The sequence below is a fragment of the Podarcis vaucheri genome (genome assembly GCF_965113315.1).
Source record: "Podarcis vaucheri genome assembly, chromosome: 6".
In the NCBI taxonomy this organism is placed as follows: domain Eukaryota; kingdom Metazoa; phylum Chordata; class Lepidosauria; order Squamata; family Lacertidae; genus Podarcis; species Podarcis vaucheri.
In genome coordinates this window covers 11388259-11415164 of record NC_138764.1, presented here as the reverse complement: position 1 = coordinate 11415164, position 26906 = coordinate 11388259, and the positions used below count along the sequence as shown (strand labels likewise).

The 26906-nt window shown below is 42.7% G+C and overlaps 1 protein-coding gene across 1 annotated transcript in view; it reads right to left on the bottom strand.

Moving 5' to 3' along the window:
* XPR1 (xenotropic and polytropic retrovirus receptor 1) overlaps nucleotides 1-26906 on the bottom strand; it is a 102351-nt gene that overhangs the window by 49488 nt on the left and 25957 nt on the right. Inside the window, exon 3 of the mRNA XM_082229075.1 lies at nucleotides 750-851. Within this exon, the coding sequence (XP_082085201.1) occupies nucleotides 750-851 (102 nt within the window). The remainder of the gene's footprint in view (nucleotides 1-749; nucleotides 852-26906) is intronic.

Genomic DNA, 26906 nt, shown 5'->3' with positions numbered 1-26906 from the left:
TTGTTATATCCAAACTTGGGGGAAGGTTGCTTATCTTAAACAAGATTGGATCTATGCACCCTGCTTATTTACTAACCAGGTTTTCCCAAGTTCAGATAGATGTGCTCGGCTGTTTCCAGTGGGCTAAGATACGCTTCTGCAGTGGCCTCACAAGGAACCCGTAACACTCTGACGTGATAACAGCATCTGCAGAAGATCCTTGATGTCTATCCTACATCTGAGATGGATGAGGGCCACCAAAGGAAAAGTTACAATATGTGCAGCTTTTTCGTTTGGAAGAGAGACAACTTAAAAATGAGACTACAGGGGACATGATAGTGGGGCTTGGTGCGGGGGAAATGGAAAGACAGGTTTTTCCTCTTTGATAATAAATAAGTAATAAATTTTTATTTGTACCCCGCCCTCCCTGGCCGGAGTACCCATATTAGAACATGGGGTCATCCACTGAAGATAAATACTGGTCACCGTGCCATATTATTTTAAACCCATGTGAAGAGATGGGCTTCATCTCAGAGCAGAGTCTGCAAATCCCCCAGCTAGGGAGGTAAGAAAGGGAAGATGTCAGACAAGAATCAGTGTTTTGTTAAAAGACCAGTTGAGTCTGGGAAACCAGTCACAATGACACACATTGCACCTGTGTTAAAAGTTCTGCACTGGTTGCCTATCGGCCACTGAGCCAACATCAAGCTTCCGCTGTTGACATTTAAACCCTGAAACTTTCACATATTAGCTCAATGCTATCCTCTTACCTGAATAAAATGTGTTGATTTTGGCAAGTTCCTTTTCACAGGTTTGAAAGAATTTCTCTTCAAACTTGGCAAAATACCTTTTTACAGTGTCTTCATCTGTGACTGGGGGGAGGAGATACAAAAATAAATTTAAATAAATATTTTTGTACAGAACTCATAGCACAGAAATTGATGAAATGTTCCATCTTACTTTTTCATATTTCTCTGATGGAAAAGTTACGTGTGAACTAGCAAAATTGTCACAAAGGCCTCAGACTTGAAAGAGTATTATTAATTATCATCATCATCATCATCTACCAGAATTTATAGACCTATCCCCAGAGGTCTCAGCAGAGCAGTTCACAGAAAAAATCAACATAAAAGCCATTATAATCAAAATAAAAACAACAACCCAATAACACCCCGCTCTTTCTAGTTTACATACCAAGAGAAAACAAAAAGGTAAACTAGATGAGCCCGTGACATACACAATTGGATCCTAAAAGAGCAATTGACACCTCCTTAGCCTGATTTTATTATTGTCCCTTCTTCCCATGTACATTTGAAAGTAGTTTTCCCATTTGTTCCACCATAAAGTGATTTGAAACAACAATCTATATATAAATTCCACCAATGTGCTCGGAATTTGAGCAAGGCAAGCTGACCTCCCACGAGAAAACAATGCTTGCCAATCAGCACTGGAACCAATGTTGAACAATTCATGGCTGTTCCACGTGGATCATCATTACGAAAGGACGTATAATGAAGCATGCACACACTCTTACCATCTCCAATGGTAAGAGAAAGGCAACCATATAATTCCCCCCAAAGAGGGTAGATAGAATACTTAAGAAAAGTAAGTTTAAAGTTTAAACTGAAGTATGATAATTTCTGGTTACACTTTATAACTCCCCCCCCCCCGACATTTAAAAACTGAACAATGGAATGTGTCCCGCAGACATGTTGTTGAACCGGAAGATTTATAAAACAAACGAAAACAGTTTCTGTAATGAAGGATTAGATACAAAAAAAAACCAACCACTTCCTCATTGCAAGGGACTAACGTCTTTTACAGGGCTTGATTTTACAAGATATGTTCTGTTTGCAAACGAATATGAACATTTGAGAGTTCTTCCAACAAATGTCTTTAAAAGCTAATTAAGTCTTTCCTTTCCAATATTACAAAAGCATAGCAAGAAGAGAGAAACGTTCAACATCCTTAAACACAAGAGAGAAATTTCCCATTGTGGAGAAGCAAAACCACATGACGACTGCAAGAGGCAGCATGAAAACATTTGCAGAAACTGCAGTAAGTCCTGTTCCTCTTAAACTAGTATGCAGGATGTGTGCATGGGTAGAACAGAACGCAACAGAATGAGGTGCACCAGAGCCTGATGAGGAAGATTTCAATTTACACATCTGCAGACCTAAAACTGTACTATGGTAGTGAAGAACATTTGATTAGGGAGATCCAAGTTCAAATTCCATGGCTAAGCAGGGCTCAATACTTACAGGCTTACATGGTGTCAAGGATTCATTTTCTTGAGTAGCTGAGGCAAATAAGGGTCAGTTACGCCTTACAAAGTCAGTTCAGACCCAACGCCAGCCATAGTTTAATAACTGGTACCTTGGTTTGCAACCGCTTTGGATTACAACCATTTTGGATTACAACCACATCAAACCCAGAAGTGTGTGTCCCTTTTTTTTTGGATTACAACCTATTTTGGGGGATTACAACCAATTGGGGGGGAGGCCCCATTGGCGAAAGCGCGCCTTGGGTTACAACCTGTTTTGATTTACAACCGGACCTCTGGAATGGATTATGGTTGTAAACCAAGGTACCACTGTATTGTGGGATCCTGTGCTCCCTCCTTGCTCTGCCCCTCTGTTTTACAAGGGGCCCCCTGTCTTCATTGACTCAGAGATACTATTATGTCTGACCCTTAACAACGGCGACCAAAGAAGCTCCTAAGCTAGCTTTTGGAAACTAAATTAATGTACACCGTCATTGGGTGATCTCTGTAGTAGTCTATGAAAGGTTACATTTTCAATCAAGTCTCACTTTTGTGCTGGATATTAACAGCAAGCAAGTAGCCTTGCTTAAAGCATCACCCTGTCTATCTGAGTATTTGTCCGTCCCCGTCCCCCCGCTCACACCATTTTGTTGTGGGGCCTCACTTGCATACATCAATAGTGAACTCATTCTTTAGCGTCTATATAGCCAAAATGGCACTATCCATGCGGGGAGGCCTGGTGGAGTCACAAGCCGCACAAAGAATCTTTAGGGAAAGGGTCCTGAAAACGAGTGAGGGGCTGGACCAGCAGAATGAGAAGAAATGAGCCATCTGACGAGTTCCTGGCTAAAGCAGTATACAAAGTTCAAAGCTCATTCTTAGCCACTACACAGAATGTGGTACATAGATTTATGCAAAAGCATGAAGGTATTTGAGAGACAAAAGTAAACCTTGAACACAAGGCAGAGCTTTAATTTTATACAAAGATTTATTCCGCTTTCATAAGCCGTAAACATCTAAATGGAGCAGGGTCATATTAAAGCTGACCTGCACAAACACTTTTCATAACGCTTACTTTCTCTAATCTGTTTTCACACAGACGCCTATTTACTGGCTTTCAACAGGAGTGCAAGCAATACAACCTGCCATCAAAAGGTTTCCCTTTGCTCCCTTGGCAGCTCAATAATTTAACTATGCTAGAGTAGTGCGGCTCAAGGCTACTGTGCATTTATTTTGTTCAAAGCCAGCCAGGAGAAAGATGCAAAAGCCTTTCTAGGATGCCAAAAAGTTGGCTAAGCAGCTCCATGACAATAGATGTAGTTTTCAAAAGGCACCTAGTTGGTTTCCAAAAGAACGCCCTTTCCTTTGGATTTGTTTTTTATTCAAATCTTTATAGAGTGCTTGCCCATGGGATAGGGCATCTAAGGAAAATCAATCAACGTTGCAGGCTTGCTGCTATCTCCCAGAGGTTGCTATCTAGAAGCTGATTTAGTTTGATAGATAAGAAAAGATCAAAGTGCTTATGCAACAGAAGCTGGAGAGATGTGCCTGATTGGCATTTTATGTTACTTTGATTCATTTAATGTCCTTCTTATATTTTTATTGCATATTTATTTTGTACTAGGAAGTGTTTTTATTTGCTAATGCTTTGCGGTTATTGTGAGATGCTCAGTCTGGTGGCATACAAATACTGAAACAAAAAACACACACGCGCGCCCAAAAATCCATCCCTTGCTGCAAAGGCTGGCATAGTTTAAGCTCCTTTCTTACAACATGCAGATTGCAACAGCCCATAGCAGGTTACATGGCTCATCCTTGAGTAGCATGAGACGCCTTATGTAGGAATAGTCTGTGCCATTATGGCCATGCTACAACCACCCTAAAACCTGCAGCACACCAATGTGGGAGTCATTTAGAGAACTGGTCTCTAAGTTAGTTAAGAGATCATTATGGAAAAATTTCAGATTGACTATACAGTTTGTCACTTATAGAAGAGAAGAAATGAAGTAAATAGGAAAGGAGGAGAGAGAAATGGGGGGGGGGGGAGAAGGAAGGAAGGAAGGAAGGAAGGAAGGGAGGGAGGAAGGAAGGAAGGAAGGAAACATAAAACAGAACTTAAAAACCACAATGCACCAATATCCAAACTAGGTCTCATGGCTAAGTTTTAAGTACTAGAGCAACTAAAAAAATTAACTAAATATACAGCTGCTATGTAAAATTTGTATTACATTGTGTTACATTATTCAACTGAAAGAAAAATGTACTACAACTTGTTCCAGGGCTTCTGGTTTACTTAAATGGGGAAAAATCAGGTGCATATCTGTTACACCTATCACATCTATCACATACAGGTCCAGTGCCTATGCAGAGAAATGTTCAGAACTTTCTAAAGTCTACAAATTACCACTCCACTCACATGCATCATAGTACCTCATGTGAATGCTACAGGGAAGGGTTCTGTTCTGTTCTCCTTTGACTGCCTTGGGAGAATCAAGTCCCATTCTCCAGTGACCTTAGTCCATGTGCCAGGATGAAAATGCTTCCCATATTTGATGAGTAATGCTGAATTGGTTTTTTGTAAGGCCTGAACCCCAAAAGATGGAAAATAGGTGGTAGAAATGCAACAGTCATAGAGTTTTGTGCGTAACTACAGTTTTAAACATTGTACCCAGGACACAAGTCCAGACTTGCAACCAGGTGAAGCAATCTTCCTAAAGCAGCTGCAGCAGGGCAAAATACAAGACTATAACAGAGCACTGTGTGGTCACCCACATTCTATTACAATAACCTCTGAGCAGACATGCCATTTCATCCAGCCTTCATTCAGGCACAAGGCACTGTCAGCTGATCAATGCCACCCAAAGTATGCAGAAATGAATAATCAACTGGGCATATGCACCCCCCAAATCAGCTTTGAGTCGTTTGTACCTCTTGGAGAGTCTTCTCTATGAGAAAGCAGTTGTTGCTGTTGGTGACACCCATCTGTCTCAAGAGACAACAGAGTGCACCTCCAAGGGCGATGGCAAACCACTGCATTAGCAGCACAGAAGTGACCTCCCTGGGACGCAAGCCTGGGCAGTGTATATGATCCTGGGCTGCCCAGACGACAATACCTGCCTCTTGGCCTCACTGATGTGGTCCAAAGGAAAAGCAGAGCAATACATTTGGCACCAACTTGGCTGCAAGAGTTGCTGGAAGGAGGTGCCATCCAACTGTCTTAAGGACCCCACTCTGGATTTGTGACAGGTTTAACCTTTAGCCTTTTCCTCCCCTGGAAATCTCCCTCCAGGCAACCAAGGTTTAGGAATAGAGTTTTCCTTCTCCTACCTTCCCAGGTTGACAAGTTCCACCTGCCCCTCGCTTCCCTCTACAGCACAGGCAGAAACTGCCTTCTTGTGAGAAAGCAGTGTGTGCATATTTGATATGCCTAAGTTCCTTATTCATTTCTACATATTTAGGCTACTGTTGGCACTGAGGTCATCATGCTTGACAGTGTTGCGCACAAACAAAAGCACTGGGCTAGATGCAATGGTATCCCAATTCAGAACACAGTTCTGGGGTGTGGGTGACCATACAAAGCTTTCTGGGTCAGAAATTCTTTGTGCTGGTGCTACCTTAAGCAGATTGCTTCATCACGATGCATGGCATGACTTGCACTGGGTAATATCTATGTAAATTGGTTAAACACAAAACCATGTGATTGCTGCAGGTCCATCAACTATTTTTTGTCACTTGGGATCAGATCTTGACAAAAATCACACTCAGTGTTATTCATACAAGGTAAAAATTCACCCTTTGGGGTTAGAATGACTCAAGGCCCATCTTCTCCTTTAGATTCTCTTCCTGCTGTCCTAGTCGTTGCCTCTGCTTAATTTCTGTTTCTATTATTTTTGTTCAGGAAGCATTTTCTCACACTCAGGATGCAAAAGACTTAATTCAAGTAATGTTGAGGGCACAGAAGTAAATGGCAAGTACAGACTGACATGACAGCTGTCTCCTTTCTAGGAAATGTGCACAAAGTAGCCTTGTGTCTGCTGCCAAAAATTCACAAAGCAGGTGCATTGCAATAGATCTTGTTTGAAAACATGTCTCTGGGAGCATGTTCTATTAGCTTCCAGTGCCATACCTTCTAAGATTTAATGTATGTTTTCAATATCTCTCTGCTACGTTTGTGCACCACTTGTTGCCAGGTCTCAGTTTCTAAAAAGTCATTAAGGCTCTTCCACCACTGCAGGAAATGATGCTCCTCCCCCCAAAACAACAACAACACAAAGAAAGAGTTTTAGAGAGTACTAACAAATGAAAAAGCAAATAACCTGGGGCTGATGACAACTGTAGTCCAAAAAATCTGGCAACCACCAGATCAAGTGTTGAGACCAAGTGTTAGAAACTCAGATATATATATATGTAGTGTGTGTGTGTGTGTGTGTGTGTGTGTGTGTGTATGCATGCTATGCATCAAATGGCTTCTTAAACCAGGAATGCCTAGCTGCCATTTTGGGGCCAGATGGCTCAAAAGTCATATTTTCCAATACAACGTTTTGGTTCCTGAAATTCATTCTGGATTCTGCAGATAAAATATAATGGGTAGAATTCTACAGGATGTGTTGCTGGTGTGTGGAAACAGTAAAGATCCCAGAATCCCCAGGTATGCACCTCCAACCTCCAAATGGTGGAGATTCCCCCACCCTCTTTCTGCGTGCCCTTTAAATCTGTTCTAGAGGTTCCCCTAACCCTCCAGAGCAAATTTAGGGGGCAGATAAGTTCCACTGCACAGCTAAAACACCTTACGCTTGTGGAGCTGTTTTGCTGGATGCCTCCCACTGCTTTAAAACTACTGGATTAAACTGGTCTTCATCTGGTACAACTGAGTCAAGCCCTGATAAATGGTGCATTACACCAACAACCCTAATACAGTGTTACTGTTGAAAGAGGGTATAGGAAAAGGAAAATGAGAGAGGGGAGGACACACATATAGAGAGGGAGAAGAGACATATAAAAGCAGAGTCCCACTCAGAAAAGGCAGAAGCATAATTTTGAACGCACAGATAGGTTCCAGGGGGGAGGAGGGGAATGGCGATGAACACCAAAACAACATTTCTAGGAAATGCAACTCTTCTTGGGGGGGGGGGTAAAACCTATTAGAAGCTGTCATTCTGCAATTGGGATAAACATTTTTTGGGGACATGAACTGTCAAGTCATATTGTTACAGACCCCAAAGTAGGCTGTAAACAGCTTTGAAATCCAGCATGTTTAAAAGGATACTGAAGAAAAACAACTGAAAAGCTTTGTCCATGCCAAAAGGCCTTTAAGGGAGCACAAACTCTTGAACTTCTGCCAAATTCATTCCTCTGCTTTCAGAATAGGTGGCCCAGATTTCACATTTCATTTCAACTTGCTTATACCGAATTTTGTACTTTGAGTCAGTTTTAAACCTCCCTATTCTCACCTTCCGCCTGCCAACCTAGCAGTTCGAAAGCACCCCCGGGTGCAAGTAGATAAATAGGGACCGCTTACAAGCGGGAAGGTAAACGGCGTTTCCGTGTGCGGCTCTGGTTCGCCAGAGCAGCGATGTCACGCTGGCCACGTGACCCGGAAGTGTCTTCGGACAGCGCTGGCCCCCGGCCTCTTGAGTGAGATGGGCGCACAACCCTAGAGTCTGGCAAGACTGGCCCGTACGGGCAGGGGTACCTTTACCTTTACCTTTATTCACACCTTCAGTGAAGAATAATCACATGGTTGGCACGCACAGCATTAGCACAACCTGCCATTGATTCAATTTTGCTACTTAGTTATTTACAACCAAATCCCAGGGTAGGGCAGTGGTCTCGAAACTTTTTGAGCACATCTGCAAACTATTGAAATTGTTGTGGGCACCATGCATACCACAACCAAGCAAGGCATTACTGAAATCTGGACATGCCCTTTACACCTAGTTTGGAGTTATCCATTGTTACAAGAGGGGGGGAGGGGGAAATCACAGGTGTATTGAAAAGAAATTGGGCAACGCTATACAAAAGCTCTGATAGAACCTTAAAAACTGCTAGATAAAAGCATTTTGATACAGGAATAATAAACTGATTAAGGAAGAACTACAGCTGACAGCTGTATCTAGGAATTCTCAAATGTTGTTATAGTCACTGTTGCTATATATCACTGCTGTGATACCCCATGAGTGCAGAAGAAACACAAAGTACTGGGCAACTTGTATTTTATTTTACTTAACTCAGGTGGCTGAAACAATTTCATAACCTCTACATAACTATAGAAATAGGTCTTTGTGCCTGAAGAAATACATTTTTAAAGAATGAAAGAAAAGTTATGGCGGTATTGGTTGCCAAGAACCTGACTTTGCTCTGCACATAGTGAGAAAGCACTCTTTGCAGGAACATCAGTTTGAATATATGTAAATGCTTAATCAGCCGCCAGAAACATTGCCACATTTAACATAGGCATAAAGCTTAATTTGGTCACCAGTGATCTGATTAAGTAATATTCCATATCCCCTGAGAAAGAGTCACCGCCTCTTCCCACATGGGTCACCTGAGTTTGTTATGAATATTTCAGGAAACCCCTATAACCGAAGCAGGAACTTTGTATTATTATATCTGCTGGTACCTGTCCACTAAGCTTGTCTCAGAGGCCACCTCCCTTCAGTAAGTGATGTTCTTTAACTGCATTGCATAGGTGAAAAAGTACTTACTGTATAAGACTCACTTTTTCCCTCCTAAAAAGTAAGGGGAAATGTGTGTGTGTTTTATGGATCGAATACAGGCTGCGCAGCTATCCCAGAAGCCAGAACAGCAAGAGGGATTGCTGCTTTCACTGCGCAGCGATCCCTCTTGCTGTTCTGGCTCTGAGATTCAGAATATTTTTTTTCTTGTTTTCCTCCTCCAAAAACTAGGTGCGTCTTGTGGTCTGGTGCGTCTTATAGAGCGAAAAATACGGTGCCTTTGTGTATCCTGAATCTTCCAGCATTCAGCTTCATTGGATGACCCCAAGTTCCAGTATTCTTCCGTCTCTCAAAATATTCTCATTCTGGGATATCAAATGAAGCTGAATACAGTGGTACCTCTGGTTGCGAACGGGGTCTGTTCCAGAGGCCCGTTCGCAACATGAGCAGAACGCAACCCACGCCTGCATGTGCGTGGGTCGCGATTTGCCACTTCTGCGCACGTGTGTGACGTCATTTTGCGTGTCTGCGCATGCGCAAGCGGCAAAACCCAGAAGTAACCCTTTCCGGTACTTCCGGGTCACCGCGAGATGCAACCTGAAAATACTCAACCTGAAGCAAACGCAACACGAGGTATGACTGTTTTGGAAAATTTGGAACAGATGAAAGAAAGTTATTTAAGCTAAAAATCCTCAAATACTGCAACCTTTCCTCATAGGAGAATTGCTCCAATCCCTTGATCATTTTGGTTTGCTTTCTTCTGAAGCTATTCCAGCTCTACAAGGTGAGGTATTCCAAGTGCAGTATTCCAAGTGCAGCTGGCAGTTTTATTTTCAAAAAAGTGATTTTTTTTATTAAAAAAAAAAATCAGTCTTGGATTCCACCTCACTGTTTTAAATGTTGCAGAGCTGTGACATTCCAGACTGATGGCATCAACTTCATGTCACATTTTTTAAAAAATAAAATAAAATCTAGACGCATAGTACAGTGGTACCTCTAGTTGCGGACACAATCCGCTCCGGGGTGGTTTGCACCCCAAAAAGTCTGCAACTAGAGCGGCGCTTCCATGCAAGCGCGGAGCACGATAGAGCACTTCTGTGCATGTGCGAAGTGTGAAGAATGTTTCTGCACGCGCGGCAAAACCCAGAAGTATACACTTCTGGGTTTGCTGTGTTCGCAAGCCAAAAAGACGCAACATGAACCTAACGCAACACGAGGTATGACTGTATTGAGAGCCAGTGTGGTGTAGTGGTTAAGAGCAGTAGTCTCGTAATCTGGGGAACCGGGTTCGCTTCCCCGCTCCTCCACATGCAGCTGCTGGGTGACCTTGGGCCAGTCACACTTCTCTGAAGTCTCTCAGCCCCACTCACCTCACAGATTGTTTGCTGTGGGGGAGGAAGGGAAAGGAGAATGTTAGCCGCTTTGAGACTCCTGAAGGGGAGTGAAAGGCAGGATATCAAATCCAAACTCCTCCTCCTCTTCTTCATCTATTTTTGATTTCTAGCCCATAACATTTGGGTTTAGTGAAGAACGGCCACATGACCTTGTGTGTAAGGCATTCAGCATTAAGAGAGAAGGTGGACAGTTTCAGGTAATATCATGCCTTGGCACTGCCTCCCAGGAATCAAGCAGTTTTATTATGAGACACACAAAAGGTAATGATGCATTCTCGTGTTCACTGCTTAGCTTCTTGCAGCTCTTTATTGCATGCGATGTTACTAAAACTGTAAGATGCCTATTTGTAAACTAGGTTATGCTGTTAGATGCTCTATTAAAATATCATCAAGTTGGCTTTTCTCTCCTTCCATACTTACCCAGCTGTTGGGAGTGATCATGTGCATAATTAGCCAGTACAAAACTTGAGGCATTAGTATGCCACCTTATTATGCAAGTTTGAATGTGTTGCGTTTGGTGGACAAGCCAGAAGTAATTGTGGCAATTAACAGTGCCTCGGGGATACGGAGATGCCAGTGTTTTTCCGACTGTGTGCTACTAGATGGCTGATATCACAGCTTTCTTCATTTCTCTTGCTGCATTATTATAGCTTCTGTCTAATTCATTAGGATTTTTATTGTTAAGTTTATAGGCAGCAACAAAAACAGACTTAATAGGCAAATCATGAAAGTTATAAACCAGCAATTAATCAAAGTAGACGCAAGCTTTCTATAATGTGGTTGATGCATTTGATGCTGCTTAAAGAAGGCTGATCGCCGAAGAATGGATGCTTTTGAATTATGGTGCTGGAGGAGACTCTTGAGAGTCCCATGGACTGCAAGAAGATCAAACCTATCCATTCTGAAGGAAATCAGCCCTGAGTGCTCACTGGAAGGACAGATCCTGAAGCTGAGGCTCCAATACTTTGGCCACCTCATGAGAAGAGAAGACTTCCTGGAAAAGACCCTGATGTTGGGAAAGATTGAGGGCACAAGCAGAAGGAGGCGACAGAGGACGAGATGGTTGGACAGCATTCTCAAAGCTACAAACATGAGTCTGACCAAACTGCGGGAGGCAGTGGAAGACAGGAGTGCCTGGCGTGCTCTGGTCCATGGGGTTACGAAGAGTCGGACACGACTAAACGACTAAACAACAAAAGCCCTAAAGTAAGTTTTAGGTGGAGAAACAAATTGCATTTGGACTGAGGCAAAATGCCCCCCCTTATTCACCCCCCACCCATCATTTTGACTGTCATTTGTGGGGCCCTGGAACGTTGAAAGCCATTTGAAGTCCTCCCCCTTCTCTAGTCAACTAGTGCATTTTCAAAGGGAAGGGATGGCATCATTTGAACTCCAGAACAACAGTTTGCAAACACTTTGACACTTCAAAGGAGATCCACTCTCCTCAGTCTGCAAGTGCTTTGTCTCCTTAGAGTGTAGTGCACTCCTGATTGGTTAGAATTATGTATTTGACTATAGTGCGAGTGGTCATTATGATCTTGGAAGATGTTCAGTAGGGCCAATTCTGGGGTGAGTTCTAATACCGGTTTAGCTATTTTGCATATCACTTACAGGACTTGCTGTCCAGAAGGGTTGGGTTTTAGGGCATTCCCACCACATGTGGAGGTATGTGCCTGTGGAGGTACAGCCTCTCCAACATCTTGGTGAGGTTCCTGGGCATATCTGCGCCAGTTTCTATAATGGTAAGTACCACCTGTAGGTGAGTTTCAGAGTGAGTTCCCTTCTTTTGGCTGATATGGACTTAAAGGGAGGTTTATACCACATTCTAGTCCATTGGGTGGGGTAATTTCATAGCCTATGTTGTGCTCCCATTGTTCTTTGATTGAGTCGGGTGTGTGTGGAATTTTGGAGCAGTATTTTGTATACTGTGGATACATCCCTTTACTATGTCCCTCTGCTGTCCACTATACAAAAGAATATAAGCATCACCACCTGACCCCTCCTCTCCCCCCTCTTCTTCTTATACTGTAATCAACACTAATGTCTCACAACAAATGCAACTGATTTGTAAGAAAGACTGTACAACCTGAAATAAGACAAAATGCATGTACTTTTGTAAACCAAGAAAATCTTTATGTATTTGACTAATTAAGGATATACTCCCTTACTCTAACTTGCTACATCTGTCTCCGGTGACAGCACCATCACTCACATGTAATCTCTGATTGTAGGAGCTTGCTCCAAAAAGTAGAGATTGAAGTTAGAGGTAGTACTGAAGCAACAGAAGCAATTTGGGAAAACAGTGATTGTCAACAGTACCCCCACCCAAAAAATCTGGAAGCTATTTTAAAGTGTCTTTTAAAACACACTGTTGGTAGTATAATGTTGTTGAGTACCAACCCTATGTTAAAGTCATCTTACAGATGAGTTAGGAACAGCTGAAAACATATTTTTTGCCTAATGAGAACTTAGAGGCACTACTTTGAATAAAGACAGGCCTGGTTCCACATCAAGAGGGTATCAGAACCAGTAAAGTACTGGAAGTGCCTTTATTCCAAAACTTTGCAATTTACTTTGCAGATGTTGACTGAGAATGATTCAGAGAACCGTTTGTTTGGGTAAGGGAAGGCTTTTTTATACATTTCCCAGAAGGAACAGGGTGTAATCGCAATAGAGAAAAGATAATAATGAAGGAGTATGTTGACAGTTTAATTTAGGGTCGAGCAAAAATGGCCTTCCAGGCCTATTTGCAACTAGTGAATTGGGTGGCAGAGTTTTCCCAGGTATTCTCGGGGCTGGGGCTGGGGCAAGGGGATAGGGCAAGGGCAAGGGCAAGAATCTTCTTATTTATTTAAAGATTTTTATTGAAGAATCTTCAAGAGACTGGGGAGGCTGAAAAAATTAACTTTCATTAAATTTTAACTTTGTTATTACAGAATGAAACTATTTAGTGCTGGTGAATGAAGAAAAGCAATGAATTTAGAGGGGAAGACTTTTGCCTTGGCTCTTCTTTAATTACTTTGAATAATAACTAGAATGCATCTGAGTGACTGGTTAGGGCTTTCATTCATAACTTTCCTTTTCTTCTGCCATGTCCTTTGTGAGAAGGGCATTCTAAAAATTATATTCTCTCCAGGTGGGACAGGTGGCAAAACCAGGCATTATTACATCATCTCTTTCCTAAGTTACCGTACCTCTTAGGGGCTGGGGAAACCCAGCCAGATGGGCAGGGTATAAATAAATATTAATATTATTACTCTAGATAAAATCTAGACAGATTTTACACACTCAAAAGTAAGTGTTAACCTGCTACCTTAACTGGTTTTCAAAATGCTGTATTTGGTCTAAAAGAACTCCAGTGCTCTCAGCAAGTTGCTTATTTGACCTGATGAATGATTCTCAATTTGTCCAAGACCAGTATGCATAATTAAAAATAGAGCCCTATTTCAGGAACAGGACATTTACTTTGAAAGTTCAAGCAAGTTCATATGTGCTCATTTAATCTTTAATTTTTTTGTTTCACATAAAATTTAATAAGTTCTTTCTTGGGTTAGGCCTTCTATTGTTGATTTTCTAACAGATGTATATAATGTAAGTCTTATCTTTGTTCTCAGAACAAATATACTTTAACAATAGTTGACCATTATTTTACTGGTGTTTGAAGGATTTGTGTGATGCAGTTCACAGGAATATCTTTGTTATCTGTATCACTCTAGTCAATATTTCCCCTTCTCTGTTCTGGGGAACTACTATTCTTCTGAGTGACCTTTTAAGCAATTGAGAATATGTTTCGTGGGTAATTTTAAAAGCTTTTCTCCTCCTGTTTTCCAATATAAACAACTTTCATTCTCCAAGCAGAGTTCCTGGGAGATAGATGTTAACAGATTGCAAGTCAGACAATGGCTAATTGGTCAAAAATTCAATACATGACACTAATTACAGCACTGTAGACATTAACAAAAAAAGTTTCAGGGTCTAACGCTCAGTTATATTGTTGGTCTGATCACTAGAGCTTGCAAAGCACTGAATAACAACATGCAGACTGCCTTTAGGTTGCTTCTTGGAGACAGAGGGGTAGTGATAACCAGCATTCCCAAACTGTTTATAAGGTTTTATTCTGCCAAGACTTTGGTAAAATTAGAGCTGGTTCTAGTGATATGGTAGTGCCAACTTCTGAATACGACAAAAATGAAAAATACTATTTGTATTAGCAGTGTAATAATATTTTTGAATTTCCATGAACTGGGAAATTGCATCATGTGAACAGATTATTCCATGTGATGTGGAAGTACAGTGGTACCCCACAAGATGAACACCACGGAAGACGAAAAACTTGCTAGACGAAGGAGTTTTTCGTTTTCTTAGCCGCTTCGCAAGACGCATTTCCCTATGGGCTTGCTTCGCAAAACGAAGCTTGCCCCGCAAGCTCCGGGGATAGCAGGGAAGCGCAGCGCATCTTCCCCGCTGTCCCCAGACCTCTTTTGAAGCAAGGGGCGGCGGGGAGAAGATCGCTTCTCCCTGTTGCCAGCCCCGCAATCTCCGGGGACAGAGGGGAAGCGATCTTCTCCCCTCCGCCCCTTGCTTCAAAAGAGGGGACAGAAGGCGCGTGGCGCTTCCCCTCTGTCCCCGGACGGTCTCCATAGGAACGCATTGATTGATTTTCAATGCATTCCTATGGGAAACCGTGCTTCGCAAGACGAAAAACTCGCAAGAAGAAAAAACTTGTGGAACGAATTAATTTCGTCTTGCGGGGCACCACTGTACACGAGTTATAGGCTCAGGAACCTAGGGGGAGATTATGTCAATGTCTAAATGTAATATGTTCTAATGATGTGTTCAGAAGAATAATGTTTTATAGTGTTTTTAAATTGCTGAATGTTTATATGTTCCTGTTTTTTGGAGATACCATCTTTGTATTGTAAATCACCTAGAGATTATGAGAGTGAACTTAATAAGCTTAATAAATAGGAACAGTTCCATATGTACCCGCTTCTACTTGTGGAGCATTATACTAATCATTGCAGGGCAAAACCACAAGGGATCTGTAGCAATTTAATTGGATTGCTTTGTGAATCCATTTGGAACAATACAGGCAGGTAGAGGCAGCTGCCTGGGCTCCCCACAGCACTGAGACTGGTTGAGCTTACCTGCATAATTCAGCACAGGAACAACTCAAATGTTGTCGTTGTTGTGTTTCTTACCCATCTGCCACCACGAGATTGCAGAGTGGGTTATGACAATTTTTTTTTTTAAAAAGTATTAAATACAGCTGAAACAATCTGCAGTCAAGAGGGGTTTGTGGGTCCTAAAATGTGCATCTCAGGGGTCAGGGTAAAGAGGCCAGGGTAAAGAGATGCACCTTCAGAATATTGGATGGGAGAGGAACTTAATAATGAAAGTGCTTTGGGGAACGAATTCCACAACTTAAGGGCTTCCACACAGCACCCTTCTGAACTTCTCAGAGCAGTGGAACTACCAAGAGGCCCCCTTCTGATTATCTTAACTTCTTAGATGTTTTATAGGGGAAAAGGTAGACTTTCAGATATTTGGGGCCTAAATATGTTCATGGTTGCTTTTAAAAATATGGTCATGTGACTGGGATGAAGTGAATAGACATGAAAGGATGGAAGAGCAAGTTCAGGTTGGATATTTAGAATGCAATAAGTACCACTGATGACAAATATTCTTTTTTGGTATATCAGATCATAAAAACATATGAACCTCTTTTTAAACAGGGGTATCTACAGGCGAGAGCTTCTCTCCTCATTTAGACATATCATAGCTTGTGGTATGCATGTGGTGTAGCATAACTTTGGTGTCATGCAACTCTCGTTTCTTCTGCAAGACAAATTCAATGCATTGGAGAAACAGTCCAAATAAAGCCACGTGAGTAGAATTCTGATTGCACAACTTGGCTTTCCTGTCCCCTTCCAACTGCAGCCCTCCAACCTCCTTGAGGAGATACTTCTGAGCATCTGGGGATCCTTAACCGGCCTGGAATTTGGTGCTGAAAGTTGCAGGTACATCCAGTAGAAACTGAAGTACCTTCACACACAAGTTGTGGAGGCAAGTCATTGCTTTGTTAAGCATAAGGCACAAAGTTTCCCAGGAGAAATACAGAATACTGTACAGAGTTTACTTCTCTGGTAAGCGGAAATACTGCCTTCTTTTGAAACAGTCAGCATCACAGTTAGTGGTGATATGTTTGAGGATAGTAGCATGTATCACTGTTTATAATCTATAATGCCTTAGTTTAAGTCAGTAGTAGAATAAAGGCATCCATAGAAAATTGGGCAACAATCTTGTGACTTATTTTGTATTATGAAACTAGCTGGTAGTGCATTTTTTAAAGTGGATGATACAGTTTCCATTTTACCTTTTTTTCAACACTGAACACAATACCTAACTTTTTCATGGTAACAGTGATCTGAATGAACCCAGACTGCTGATTTACAACAGGCCAATTAAATGCCAATCAGGGGTAAAAACATATTGTTCAGTCACTAAGGCGTCTAAAAGCTGATCCTCTATATATGATTTGATTGTTTGATCATAAGACTTGCATGATGGTAATAGCAGTAATCTCTACAGTGATATCTGAGAAATCTTATTCTCCTTTTGGATAACAGCTTGCTTTTTATCTTCTGAGGTGTACTGATTTTTTTTAGAATAATAATGGCTTGGATGATGACTGCTCCTTTGGGTGTATTTAAGTCATCAGTAACCAGGTGAAAATAGACCTGTCTCCCTGCAACCTTCTCTTATTTCCCATGCTTGGTTCACCATAATCTCTCTTATCTCAATACCAATTAAAAATCTCCCAGAAGTCCATTTAATTCTCTTGCTCTTAATTCCACTCCTATGGTAACAAAGTAAATCCCCAGCCTTCTGTCCCTTTCAGAATCTCTTCTCTAAGAGATAGAAATTAACCAGGCACAAGTGTTAAGAAGCTATGGTGTTAAAGTTGTCTAGTTCTAAAAAGGAACATGACCTTTATTCTAGTATGCTTTTCCCTTTCCTGCCAGGTCATAAGCATCCTCTCCAGTATAACAGGTGAGGTTTACCTCTTTTCTGACAGGAACCCAAGAGGGCTCCCCCCCCCATTTACACCTCTTAAAGTCACATTAACTTTTCTAATTCATCTTCTGTTAATAATTAGGTAGCGATTACTTTCATTCACATCCTATAATATAGATCACAAATGTTTTGACAAGCCTCATGGACATAGTTTGAACAATCTGAGTTAATTACTTTGCTGTTGTTGTTTAGTCGTTTAGCGACTCTTCGTGACCCCATGGACCAGAGCACGCTAGGCACTCCTGTCTTCCACTGCCTCCCGCAGTTTGGTCAAACTCATGTTGGTAGCTTTGAGAACACCGTCCAACCATCTCATCCTCTGTCGTCCCCTTCTCCTTGTGCCCTCCATCTTTCCCAACATCAGGGTACTTTCCAGGGAATCTTCTCTTCTCACATGAGGTGGCCAAAGCATTGGAGCCTCAGCTTCAGGATCTGTCCTTCCAGTGAGCACTCAGGGCTGATTGCCTTCAGAATGGATAGGTTTGATCTTCTTGCAGTCCATGGGACTCTCAAGAGTCTCCTCCAGCACCATAATTCAAAAGCATCAATTCTTCGGCGATCAGCCTTCTTTATGGTCCAGCTCTCACTTCCATACATCACTACTGGGAAAACCATAGTTTTAACAATATGGACCTTTGTCGGCAAGGTGATGTCTCTGCTTTTTAAGATGCTGTCCAGGTTTGTCATCGCTTTTCTCCCAAGAAGCAGGGGTCTTTTGATTTCATGACTGCTGTCACCATCTGCAGTGATCATGGAGCCCAAGAAAGTAAAACCTCTCACTGCCTCCATTTCTTCCCCTTCTATTTGCCAGGAGGTGATGGGACCAGTGGCCATGATCTTAGGTTTTTTTATGTTGAGCTTCAGACCATATTTTGCACTCTCCTCTTTCACCCTTAAAAGGTTCTTTAATTCCTCCTCACTTTCTGCCAGTTGTGTCATCTGCATATCTGAGGTTGTCAATATTTCTTCCAGCAATCTTAATTCCGGTTTGGGAATACTTTGTACACAGTGACTATTTAGACAGTCATTGTGACTAGTATACAACTGGAGCTATTAGCTCTTATCACTGGTAGTAATATGATGCCACAACTGGTGAAAAAAGGAGGGGGGGGGAGAAGCTGCAGACTAGCTGTATAGTTGAAACCAGGCAGTTTTTATCTTCATTAAATTGCTATCCTGTCCTTCCTTCCGAAGGAGCTTAAGGCATGCTGAACTAAAAAGATATACAGTGGTGCCTCGCAAGACGAAATTAATTCGTTCCACAAGTCTCTTCGTCTTGCGGTTTTTTCGTCTTGCGATGCACGGTTTCCCATAGGAATGCATTGAAAATCAATTAATGCGTTCCTAGGGAAACCGCCTTCAGACCAGGTCCGGGGACAGTCTGTCCCCGGACCTCTTCTGAAGGCTGGGGGGGGGGGACAAGGGCTTTTCTTTCCACCCCCAGCATTTAAAAAAAAAACCGGGACAGCGGAGGACTTCTCCGCTGTCCGGGCGATCTTAAAATGCTGGCGGGCGGCATTTTAAAATCGCCCCGGACAGCGGAGGACTTCTCCGCTGTCCGGGGCGATTTAAAAGCCCCTGGGAAGGCAGGCAGGGGGGACAAAGACTTTTGCCCCCCGCCAGCCTTCAGAAGAGGTCCTGGACCTCTTCTGAAGGCGGGCGGAGGGCCAAAGTCTTTGCTCCCCCCCGCCTGCCTTCAAAAGGTGTCCCCGCTGCGGCGGGAGGTGTCCCCTGCCCCCCCGGCTTCGGAGCACCGGGAGAAGCCATCTCCCCGCAGCCCCTTGCTGCAAAAGACGTCGGGGGAAGCGGGGAAGCGAAGCTTCCCCGCTTCCCCCGACGTCTTTTGCAGCAAGGGGCTGCAGGGAGATCGCTATCTCCCCCCAGCCCCTTGCTTCAGAAGAGGTCCGGGGGAAGCGGGAAGCGAAGCGCTTCGCTTCCCCGCTTCCCCCGACGTCTTTTGCAGCAAGGGGCTGCAGGGAGATGGCTTCTCCCCCCAGCCCCTTGCTTCAGAAGAGGTCCGGGGGAAGCGGGAAGCGAAGCGCTTCGCTTCCCCGCTTCCCCCGACGTCTTTTGCAGCAAGGGGCTGCAGGGAGATGGCTTCTCCCCCCAGCCCCTTGCTTCAGAAGAGGTCCGGGGGAAGCGGGAAGCGAAGCGCTTTGCTTCCCCCCTTCCCCTGGACGTCTTTTGCAGCAAGGGGCTGCAGGGAGATCGCTATCTCCCCCCAGCCCCTTGCTTCAGAAGAGGTCCGGGGGAAGCGGGAAGCGAAGCGCTTCGCTTCCCCCCTTCCCCCGGACGTCTTTTGCAGCAAGGGGCTGCAGGGAGATTGCTATCTCCCCGCAGCCCCTTGCTTCAAAAGAGAAGACCCGCTGTCCCCGGGGCAAGCTTCGTTTTGCGAAGCAAGCCCATAGGGAAATTCGTCTTGCGAGGGAACTCGAAAACGAAAAAACCTTTCGTTTTGCGAGTTTTTCGTCTCGCGAGGCGTTCGTCTTGCGGGGTACCACTGTAATCATATTAAAACCATAGCCACTGACAAAAATTCTGTCTCAAAGTACAAAACATAAAAACATAATGTCACTGAACAGATAAATTCCTTATTCCTGTGATGTACCATTGGAAGAAGGTGATTGTGGTAAAATGAGATCTAGACCGGGATGGCTAACCTCCTTTTGGCCTCAGTGCCACATTCACCCTTGGCTAACTGTCTGAGGGGCAAGTGCCAATGGTGGGTGTGACCACTCCACACCCTTGCCTTTTTGGACATGTGCAGCCAACAACCCCCCTCCCAGCTGATCCGCACAGATCATCTGATGAGGGAGTTATCATGCCTTCTCTGCTCCTCAGGTGATTGATCTAGAAACCAAGAAGTGAGCAGTTTGGATCCCTCTCAGGGTGCTGGGCTTCACCCATAATCTTACATTTTAATTTTTGTTTTGTGCTTGCAACTCCCTCTCCCCACCTCCAAATGGCAGGGATTTGCAGGGGCAGAAAAAATCACTGGGGGTTAGATTAGGCCCTCAAAGATGGCATTAGCCACCACTGGTCTGGAAGCACCATGCAGAGCAGGCTTCCTCAAACTCGGCCATTTTTGGCCTACAACTCCCATGATCCCTAGCTAGCAGGACTAGTGGTCAGGGATGATGGGAATTGTAGTCTCAAAAACATCTGGAGGGCCGAGTTTGAGGAAGCCTGATGCAGAGCAATACCAAGGTTTACAAAGTGAAGGAGAAAGAAAGAATGTAATAAAATGACAATGGTTACCTGTTGCAGTCAGAGAAAGAAGAGAGAAGGGGTAGCTTTCCTGATATTCTAGGCAAGCAACCAGTGGTCCATGAATCACCTCCAAACAGAAAAGCACTTCTTGAAAGAGAGCTCTAGGCTTGTCTTATCTTAAGCTTCCTGACAAAGAGAAATGTGGAGAAGAGGCAAGGAGAAGGGATCTAGATGGGACTGAAGGAGTCTGCTCTCCTGAGCACCCACAAAGACAAGCAGGCTTAGAAGGGAGAAGTGTGGTGCAGCCTCCTAAAGAATCTTCCAAAGCTGAGCAACTTGAGGTCTAAAGGTCAAGGCAACCTTAAGCTATTTTAATGTTTATGGTTGCACCCAGCAATGTTGCTCAACTGACAACAGAGCTCAGCTGACAGAGAAGACTGTACAGTCAGTGAAACAGGAAGGGAAAGAGTTTTCAGGGATTCTCCCTTCCTCGCTACAGTCCCCAGCACCAGAAATGTTCTGCAGAGTTTGCTACCCCTCTGTAACAAGATTTAGATGGGATGGGGAGGTTTCCTTCCTACTCCTTTGCCTTACCACCAGCTGTTGGACACAACCCAATGAGTGGGCAAAGAATCTCACACATTTTGCATGGGAGTACTCAAAACACAAGAACGTACATAGATACTTTCTCCAGAAGGCAAAGTAGTTGTCCATTTCAATATTTCATGCAAGCCATCAACTGGTGATTGGTTCCATCACTATGCCACGAAGCATAGTGAGCCCTGGTCATAAGCAACTAGGGCTGTGTACACACTGTACCTTTAAAGCACATTTCCCCTCTCAGCAGCTGGAAATTATAACTGTGGGAGATAAACTACAGTACCCAGAATTCTTTGAGGAGGGAAATGTGCTCCAAATGTGCTCTGAAGGTATAGTATGTTCACAGCCTAGCTCCCCTGAAACAGAACAAACTGTTCTCAGATCTCAAGTTGGAATTCAGATGACTTTCTATCCAAGAATGTATTGCATACCCAACTGCCAAGTACTCACTTCTCCAACTTCACACTGCTATCATTTGAGAGTAACTATTTCAAGTAACTAACTGCAAAACAGCAACATTGATTGGAGAGAGCAACAGAGGTCTAGGCAAGACTCATACATTTTAGTTATTAGAATTCCCTTCTTCTACAAGACAAACCTTAAAGGCTGGCTGCCAGTTTCTTTCATAAGTATCTGTTTAGCTTGTTAGCCAGCTTCTATTTCTCCTTGCAACCAGCAGGTGCTGTTTACCTTATTCAAACATCAGCACAAGTGAAGGAAAAATCCATCACTACTGCAAGCCCTCTGAATTTGCTTATAAGAAAACCGGAATCCTTGTACAGCACAGAAGAGAAGTAGCAGAAGAAAGTTTCTTCCCTTCTCCGTGCCACAGTGAAACAACTCTGTTATCAGATGGCCAAGGACACTCTCAGCACTAAAGCCTCAATGCCAGGAAATATGCCAGTTTATAAATAATATTCAATAGCCTTACACTTCAACACTGTAGATACCTTTTCAGGTGGCAATCGTACTTTCCCTGCTTCTCTCTCTCACCTGGGTGCTAGGTATGTCTCTCAATATGGGAAGCATAAACGCAACAAATATCAACTTTGTTATCAAATGAAACTATCTGTCCTTTCATACAATTCAACTGCTATTTGGTACATTTTAAAAATGTAGGCTGCCAAACATAACCACACAAAGTCTTTCTATAAGGGGTTTTCTTGCGCTGCTTTACTCAAGGGAGGATATGGGAAGTTCTAATGCTCCTGTTAAGACGTAAGTGGGATACAAATGATGCAGACAGAATAAATGTATTTGAAGTATAGTTATTAAGAGGTGAATTGCAAAACTTAAATAAGGTAATTGTCTACCTAGAACATTACTTTACCAAAAGTAATAATTTGCTGTGGCTACAAAGTTAAGCCAATTTAGCCACAGAATTATTATAAGATTATGTAATTAACTTCTTCCAATCATCGTAATTGTTCTAAAATAGCAGGGTATACTACAAATTATTTGCTTTTGGTTCTTTGCTATTAGCAAGTTCACAAAACGTGTCAAAACATGCTTCTCTATGTAACGTGCCATCTCCAAGGGTAGTCAACGTGGTGCTCTGCAGGTGTTGCTGGACTTATAATTGCAATCATCCCTGCTGCAAACTGCTGCAAACTGATAGGCTGCATTAAAATCTGAATTTGCATTGACCAATAGTGTATTTTATAGGTGATCTCACAGACTTTGATTTTGCTCTGGGCAATTTATAAAGGCAAGAGTCCAGCTGGATCAGGCCAGCTGCACATCTAGTCCAGCACTCTGTTCTCACAGCGGCAAACCAGATGCCTATGGGAAGCCCACAAGCAGAACCTAAGTGCAACAATACTCTCCCCACTTGTGATTCCCAGCAACTGGCATTTAGAGGTATATTGCCTCTCACAGTGGAAAAAGAACACATGGCAGAAATAAATGTCACCTTTATATCCCAAACTATCTTGATTAGGTGAGCAGCAAAGCCCACGGCCCACCTCCTTTACTGTAGACCCTGATCCTGCTCACAGGAAACTTAATTTATTCAACTGTGTGAAGGACAGCTACCTCTATGTCAATCAAGCATTTATTGGATCTTAGCACATCTTGCACATCCTGGAGAGTTTCCACAGGAAGTGTTAACTGCACACATACACACCCCATGCAGCTGCCTGCAGCAGATTCACTGCTGCACTGAAGGATCCCCAAGCAGTGCAAGGGACTGCCCTGGAAAGTGGGGTTGCAAAAGCAAATGACCACACACAATCATTGAGATCTAAGCTACTGTGCTTCTTGTTTAGAACGCTGAAAACATTAGAATTTAAATTGCTGGATAGCCCAGAGCTAAAGTCTATTTCTAGCAGAAGGAAATTTTCAAAATTCACAAAGGAAAACAATGAATACTTCAGCCTTACAAGTAAGGAAATAGGGAACTTCTTGGTGCTAATTCACGTACAATATCATCTGCCTAAACAAGTCAAATTGTACAATCAATGGAAAGCAATGATATAATAGCATTTACAGGTGGCTTAAAATCTAATGGTGGCTCTCAGGCACCCTTCACCACCTTGCACAGCTCTCAATATGAACTGCAGCCCCTGCACATAACATGCCAAAGCAATGGTGCACATGAAGAGATCTACACATAGTGGGGTGATTGTGGCATGGTCCTCAAAAACAACAAGTGGAGATTAGTGCCCAAGACATATTAAAGTGCTTAAAACAAGTATTCAACAACAATAAGTTAACAGGCAAACTTTAGTCTTCTAAATTCCCAGGCACCTTGCTCTAAGAGACCAAGTTTAAGAACAGTTTGCAAGATTGTACAGGACAGAAGTCACCGGGGGGGGGGGGCATGAAAGCTCTGCTGTGCCTATGTAATCCCATGCACACACATAAAAGAGCTTGCTGGAGCAGCACCCATATTTACATATAGGCTTATCACTTAAATTACAAGCCACTATATTCCTCCCCGCCCATTTACTTTCAAAAGTACAATTTAACTATATCCTTCATAAACCTCAATACCTTGGTGTGAGCAGTTCGTTTCATGAAAACATCACAGATGACAGCAACTAGGGCACTGCTGATATAGGCCTATATCTTAGTGCAAAGTTAAACCAATCCAAATATAATTTTTATCAACAAAGCATTTTAGTTGGTTAAATTCTAACATGACCTGGAGATGAAGCTTTGGCAATGTGAGATTACCATTTTAATTAAGATGTGGGCTTCTGAAACTGAGAAATGTAACATGATCTTTTGGTTTGAAAATACATATCTATTAACAGTCCTGGCCATGACATGAGCACATTGGGCTTACTATCATTAAATTGGCAATATGCATAGCACAGTTCTTTATTTTATTTCTGACACAGCTTACTATAATTAACATGCATAAGCAACAGTCAAATATAGAGAGGATTCACTGCACTCTACCAATTAAGTGCACTAAAATTACTAGTTGGAAAAATTTAGGTAGACAAGCTGGGCAGCATAAGTTTTGAAGTTGGCGCCAGAAATCATAATACCCCAAGCCAAAAAAGCCAACTCTACAGTAAACACGCCAGGTATTATCCATGTCAGGCATTTACTCATTTGATTTGGAATTTTAGCAGCTACTTTGCAAGCTAAATGAAGGGGTTTTCTGAAGTAGTTTACACTGAGCAGGTGAGTTATAATTAAGAGTAAGCTGCCTTTTCTTTACTTCAGATTAAACAACACAAAAAAAGGATGGCTAAACATGGAAGTAGTGACTTATGTGAAATATTCATTTTTCCAAATTATTTTTAATCACAGCAACCCCAAATCTAACCAGCTTCTTTCACTTGTGTTGAACTCAACTACTTCAAAATGCCTATAAAAATAGATTATACAGCATTGTGCAAATTCTCACACACAGGAAAAAGCTCCTTTCTGCTGTGTGCAGAAGCTTTCCAAAGTGCTTCTTACCCCACACTCAATCCATGCTGGAACCTTCTGCATCTTCATCTTGATAACAGCCATCAACATACACTGCTATTTTCACATGCAAAGCAGTAGAGTCAGCAAAGAGGCTGTTAGCAAGCAAGTCCTGTTAAGTACAGAAGTGGTAACGTTGCCACATGGGCACTAAGACAGATGCCACTAACATACAGGAAGGACTCTGCTCCAATACTATGCTCACAGAACTGGAGAAATATTTCCTATAGTTCCACTAGTTGAAAGCGAGACATTTTTTAGGCCTCAACCTTATACAGTGGTACCTCTGGATATGAACGGGATCCATTCCAGAGCCCCATTCCTGAGTAGAATGTAACACACGTCTGCGCAGGTCACGTTTTGCCGCTTCCGTGCATGCGCGTGACATCATTTTGAGCGTCTGCGCATGCACGAGCGCCGGAACTCGAAAGTAATGCGCTCCGTTACTTCTGGGTCGCCGCAGAGCGCAACCCGAAAATGCTTAACCTGAAGCTACTTCAACCCAAGGTATGACTGTACACAACTGAATAAATATTTTTAAAAACATCATCATCAAATGAGCTAATATTTGCATGTTGCATAGTGAGCATCCATCTATCAGGAGAAGAAGGCAGAAATACAGGGACAATTCTCTACCGTTGCTCTAATGATGTTATGAAAATTAAGACTTCTCATTGAGTAAGCAATCTTAAGTACTGGTTACAGCATCTGCAAAAATTGAAGCTCTAACAACAAAGACTGATGTTAACACATCAGAGAGATCTGCTACATGCACTCACTGCAGAAATTCCCAGACTACATGAACCCCATCCTGTTAAAATGAATTAGCAGTAGCCACCCTGCCTGTTTCAAACAACTAATGCCTCTCATTTCATTATCTGTACTCTCCATGCATAATACAACAGCCACTGGTTCTATGTTGTACAATCGCTTAACTGCTCAAATGATTATTTCAGTATGTGACATACTGACTGATCAAGCAACTTCAATTTATAACTCTATGGTGCAGAAAGAGAGCACACAGATGCTAGCAATATGTTGGCTGACAGACATGTGAAGCAGAATTTTTCAGACCTCTACTCTTTTTAAAACAAATGCAGTCTTTACTCTTTTTAAAACAAATGCTGTCTCTGATTTGTATTTTAAATCAGTGTTTACCATTAAAATTGTCCCATTATGATAGCATGAACAGAGTGGCTAAAGCGTTTCAGAAGCAAAAATGTAGTAATTAATGCCATGAAGGCACAAATGAATAAATGTAACACGTTTACACCTGCATCAACAGCTTGCCAGATTGACAAAGTTACTGCCTACCATCTGCATATCTGCACCCCTTTCTTAGTTATTATGAACAATGATGTTTTAGATGGGCGTTGGCCTGGTTGCCAACACCTTACTAAGCCAAACCATGGTGGCTTAGTGAGAGTGCACAAGCTCCTGGGGAGGAGATTGGAGCCACTTCATAACTACCGTATTTTTTGCTCTATAAGACTCACTTTTTCCCTGCTAAAAAGTAAGGGGAAATGTGTGTGCGTCTTATGGAGTGAATGCAGGCTGCGCAGCTATCCCAGAAGCCAGAACAGCAAGAGGGATTGCTGCTTTCACTGCACAGCGATCCCTCTTGCTGTTCTGGCTTCTGAGATTCAGAATATTTTTTTTCTTGTTTTCCTCCTCCAAAAACTAGGTGTGTCTTGTGGTCTGGTGCGTCTTATAGAGTGAAAAATACGGTGCTCAGTTTTTACTGCTGTGCTGAGCTCAGTTACTGCATGGCTTGATATGTTG